Genomic DNA, 4947 nt, shown 5'->3' with positions numbered 1-4947 from the left:
AGGGTCATGGTGACTGGCAGGTACAGCTTCCAGTAAGCGTGGACTACTCTTACTAATTCCCCCTGAGGATGTGTCTAGCCAAGGAGGTTGGAGACATGGATCTGAGAGTCTACATGCATCCAGGGCCAGAGAAGGAACCTGGAGCACGTCCGACACCCTTGCCTGTCCTGTGGGAAGCTGACCTCTTTAAGGAGTCTTGGAACATAAAATGAAAGAACCAGAAGACAGCTTTGAGGATATTTAGCTCACACTCCTGTTTTCATCTGGGGAAGATGAGGTCTGGAGTGGTGAGGTGACTTCCCAATCCAGTAAGGAGAAGCCTTGAGTATCAACCCAGGTTGGGGAGGGGGACCCAGTTATTTCTCAATCCCAGTGTATTCTGGAATGGCCAATTTGTCCACGTCACTGTGACCTAGGAACACGTGAATGGAACCCACAACTGTGGGTCCCTGCGCACAGAACAGCTGTTCAACTTTTTTTTTTTTATTAAGAGAAGCTGAAAAATTATTTTAAAAGGGAGAGAGAGGTAGCGCCTCCTAAAAATAACCATATGCAGAAGTTCATTTTTCAACCATCTCTTTTGCTTACGATGCAAAATTAAAAACTTTGAGTAAGAGTTTCAACGAATACAAAGTTGGAGAGGTCTAGGGAAGGGAGGAGCTTTAATCAGAAGAAACTTTTGCCAGGAAATCTGTGACACTGTGGCTTTTTATGAATGGCAAGGCCACAATATAAAAGGGGGACACAGTAGGTGAAGGTCTACACAACAGGGGCTTGCTCTTGCAAAACCAAACCACAAGTCTGACTGAACGAAGAAGGCAGAACACCACCATGCCCAGCTCAGCACTGCTCTGTTGCCTGATCTTCCTGGCCAGGGTGGCAGCTGGCCAACACCAGGGCACCCAGGCTAAGGACAGCTGCATCCACTTCCCAGACAGCCTGCCCCACATGCTGCGGGAGCTCCGAGCTGCCTTCAGCAGCGTGAAGACTTTCTTTGTGAGTATGATGCTCTCCTGTCCTTCCTTCCTCCCTGGGACTGCCTGACGAGGCATCCTGTTGGAGCTTATAAAACCTCTTTTTCATTCATCTCCACCCCCAACACCCATTCCCCGCCAAACTGAAATTCGTAAGAGTCCCTGGTCAAGCTGTGGGTTCAGTGAGTCAATCTAATCCCTGGTGCTGCAGCAAATTGTGCAGGAAAAGCTCCCTTCAGAAAGGTATCTCTCCTATCTCTCCTACGCTCGGAAATTCATATAAGAATTCTCTGGAGCTCAATACTTCATAGGCTGGGAGAGATCACAAAGGGTCTGACTGGAGGTGAAGATGTTCCCCATACCCTGTGGCAGGGAAACATAAGTTGCCTCAGCTTAGAGGGCTTCCAGAACCTGAAAGACGGATGGTTTGGGGTAGCACCATACAGGGGGAAACCTGCATTAGGAGATGCTTCCCACTCGTGGAGAACTTTCGGTGCTGCAGCTGGATGTCGGCAGCGGGTAGACAGAAAAGCAGAGGGAGGCAAGGGGTTGGTATGGGGACCCTTGCACATGTGACACAGTTTTGCAGAAAGTCCAGGACCCAGGCAAGCTTCTGCCTTGCCTTCAAAATCAGCCAGATTTTTTTAAAGAATTTGCTCCCAAGGGGAAGGACTTGATTTAACTAAGAGTTCCAGCACCGTTGAATGTCCTGTTTTGAAAGCTCTCTTTTCCATTTTGGGGCCAGGTCTGCATTGATTAAAAATCAAAAACTCTATAAATAAAAGGGCATGAGAAAAGCAGTCAATTTCAGTTATTTCCCCAAACCTTGGTTTCATTCTCCTTGTGTTCTTCTTGCAGCAAATGAATGACCAGCTGGACAACTCGTTGTTGAGCCAGTCTCTGCTGGAGGACTTTAAGGTGAGGGCTGGGTGGGGACGGGGCTGCGGTGTGCAGCGTGACTAAGGGCGTCTCTGCTTCTCGCCTGCAAGGAGCTGGGTCCACTTCCCTCACTTTGAAAAGGAGAAGTGGGAAGATCTTAACTCAGCACATAGTCAGTAGCTGGAGGGGGTCTGTCACTAAGGGCTCGGTCCTGGGGGGAGGTGGCCACTTAAGAAGGTCCCCGGGGACAAAGCCGTCCTCTCAAGCAGTAGCTCTTCCTCCCGGGTCACCACCCATCCTGGCTTCTGCCCTTAGGGTTACCTGGGTTGCCAAGCCTTGTCGGAGATGATCCAGTTTTACCTGGAGGAGGTGATGCCGAAGGCTGAGGACCATGGCCCCAACATCAAAGAGCACGTGAACTCCCTGGGGGAGAAGCTGAAGACCCTCAGGCTGCGGCTGAGGCGCTGTGTGAGTAGCAGGCCAGCTCTTTCCCTTGCAGGCGGCTCTCTCTCCTCTGGGCTCTTCCAGAAACATCCTGCCCAAACCCGGTTCCCACCCGGAGACACAAAGACACAGGCCGGCAGGCGCCTTCTCCCTCCGGCCAGGCACTGAAGTCGCATCACTTGCTCATTTCTCTCTGAGCAGAGGGTGGGGTGGCCGCTAGGCATTTACATGTGAAGGTTTGCAATAGCTTTCCTGTTATTTGTGAGTCATTTGTGGGTTATTAGTTAGCTATTCCCCTCTCTCTACATGAAAGGGGCCCAGAGCTTCAGTCAGGGCTCCCTCGTCCCTGGGGACCAAGGACCTGGGCCCCGCAGGAGGGGCCAGAGGTAAGGGTCCCGGGGGAGGAAACTCCACTCCCCACGTCTTCTTAACCTTTTGAGAGCAGAGCTTCAAGTGGAGCCCAACTAACTGACAGGATTCTCCCTGGCATTTTAGAGGGACCAGGGGGCTACTCGGCCCCAAGCTAGTGTCTGTGAATAATCCCCCAGGATCATTTATTTCTCCAACTGAAATGATACCCTCACCACTGGCTTCCTTTGTTCCCTCACTGATGTTGAGAAATCATTTGGGCTGTATTTGTAGAAGAGGACCATGCAACGGGTTTGGCCTGCAGAGCTGAGACTGTGTCTCTGCTCCTCGGAGACTTAGAAATGGTCCTCGTGGCTGGGGCTGATGGAGAGGGACAGGACAAAAGCAGGAAAGGACAGAAGGACTGGCTCAGGCTCTGGTCGGCACTGGGACGTGCCAGGGGAGGAAACTGCAAGACCTGGGTGTTTGACGCAGCCTTGTAAGCAGCTGGGAGCAGCTCCTAGGGAAACACAAGTAATCTCCCTGGGCTGTGTTTCTTCTCTGTCTGGTGGGGAAGGACGAGGTAGGCTCGTCCTCACAGGAGCTGTGGAGAGTAGGCGTCCAAGATGAGTCTGGCCCGTCGCTGCTCCCGGGTTGTCCCCCAAGCACAATGGACCCAGGACCCGGGTGCCAGTGTTGTTCACACTTTCTCTTTCCTTCCACAGCATCGATTTCTGCCCTGTGAAAACAAGAGCAAAGCGGTGGAGCAGGTGAAGAGTGTCTTCAATAAGGTGAGCCTGGGATGCTGGCAGGGAGGGTCTGGGGGCCATGACCTCTGCCCACTCCCGAGGGGCGGAGGTTGGCCGGTGCTCAGCAGGCCCTGAACTTCCCTCGGAGGGAGTGTGGGAACCCAACAAATGGTGTGACCTCCTCAGCCAGTGAGGAGCTGCCATCTCAGTTCTGTTTGTTTTCTGTGAAGTGTTTTGGGGGGTTTCTAAATGACTGCTCCCCGCCTTTGCAGGCCTGCGGGTTGGGCTGGCCAGCCAGCTGTGAACACAGTGAGCTGGGTGTTGGGGAGAGTGACAGAGGAAACAGAAAGTAGCTTGTTGGGAATCAAGTCTGAAGCCACACGTGCAGGAAGCTGACACGTGAACGTGCACTTACAAACACACCCAGGGGTGCAGCCTGAACTCCCCCAAACTCAGAGCAGGAAGCAGAGCTCTCCCTTATGTGGACTTGGTTCCCTTCTCTTTCCATCTTCCAGTCACACCTCCCAAGGTGCCTGAGAAAGTCAGCTCTCAAACCAAGTGCGGTTTCACTCTTTCAACTGTCCATGAATTCTTCTACCACATTTCCCAGAAGCCATGGGGCCTATGTCCTCTTCATGGGCTGGAGACAGACACTGGGCAGGGTTCCAACATCAGGGGGCATGAATCCCCTGACAGTAGGCCAGAGCAACAGGGCTGAACCTCCTCAATCCATGGGTGGGGGAACATAAACACAAAAAAGGCTCCCTTCTCTCCTTCTCTCAATGTCTTGCTCTCAAAGTGGTTCCCCTAATGTCTTTTCATCAAATTTTGAATAAGCATCATGTGAGTACATGACCTTTAAAATTGTTGAAAAGGCACCATTTGAAAGACTGTGCTTTGCAAAAGTGAATGTTCCTCTTGCTGCCTATTGGCCGTGGTCCAGGCCAATGCACAGCCTTTCCTGACAGCAGGGCATATCCTCAGGTCCCCAGGGTCTGTCCTTCATCCCCCAACACAAGGGAGCTAGTACAGCTTCTGGGTCCCAGGGTCATGACCATCCAAGCAGAGAACCCACTTACTTGCTCAGATGGGGTTTTCACTAAACATTTCTTATCTCCCTACACAGCTCCAAGAGAAGGGTGTCTACAAAGCCATGAGTGAGTTTGACATCTTCATCAACTACATAGAAGTCTACATGACAACAAAGATGAAAAACTGAAGCATTCTAGTGAAGAAACCATCCAGGATGGCGACTCTACTAGACCCTAGGACATAAACTGAAGATCTTTGAAATCTGATCCAGGGTTCTGGGAGAGCAGAACCAGCTCCCTGGAAAACCCTATTGTACCTCTCTCCTAGAATATTTATTACCTCTGATACCTCAACTCCCATTTCTATTTATTTACTGAGCTTCTCTGTGAAATATTTAGAAAGAAGCCCAATATTATACATTTTTTCAATATTTATTATTCTCACCTGTGTTTAAGCTGTTTCCATAGGGTGATACCCTATGGTATTCGAGTGTTTTAAGAGAAATTGTAAGTTATATAAGG

The 4947-nt window shown here is 50.8% G+C and overlaps 1 protein-coding gene across 1 annotated transcript; it reads left to right on the top strand.

Annotated features, from left to right (window-relative positions):
• Nucleotides 1-831: 831 nt before the first annotated feature.
• On the top strand, nucleotides 832-4613 carry IL10 (interleukin 10; the record flags this gene model as incomplete). Its single annotated transcript, XM_079931777.1, has 5 exons — nucleotides 832-996; nucleotides 1833-1892; nucleotides 2169-2321; nucleotides 3371-3436; nucleotides 4521-4613. The coding sequence occupies 5 exons, from the start codon at nucleotides 832-834 to the stop codon at nucleotides 4611-4613; spliced, it is 537 nt and encodes a 178-aa protein (XP_079787903.1).
• Between the last annotated feature and the right edge of the window lie 334 nt (nucleotides 4614-4947).

This window comes from Stenella coeruleoalba (assembly GCF_951394435.1).
Source record: "Stenella coeruleoalba genome assembly, chromosome: 1".
Taxonomy (NCBI): Eukaryota; Metazoa; Chordata; class Mammalia; order Artiodactyla; family Delphinidae; genus Stenella; species Stenella coeruleoalba.
Note: the sequence above shows the minus strand (reverse complement) of the source record. Positions and strands in the feature narration are given on the sequence as shown.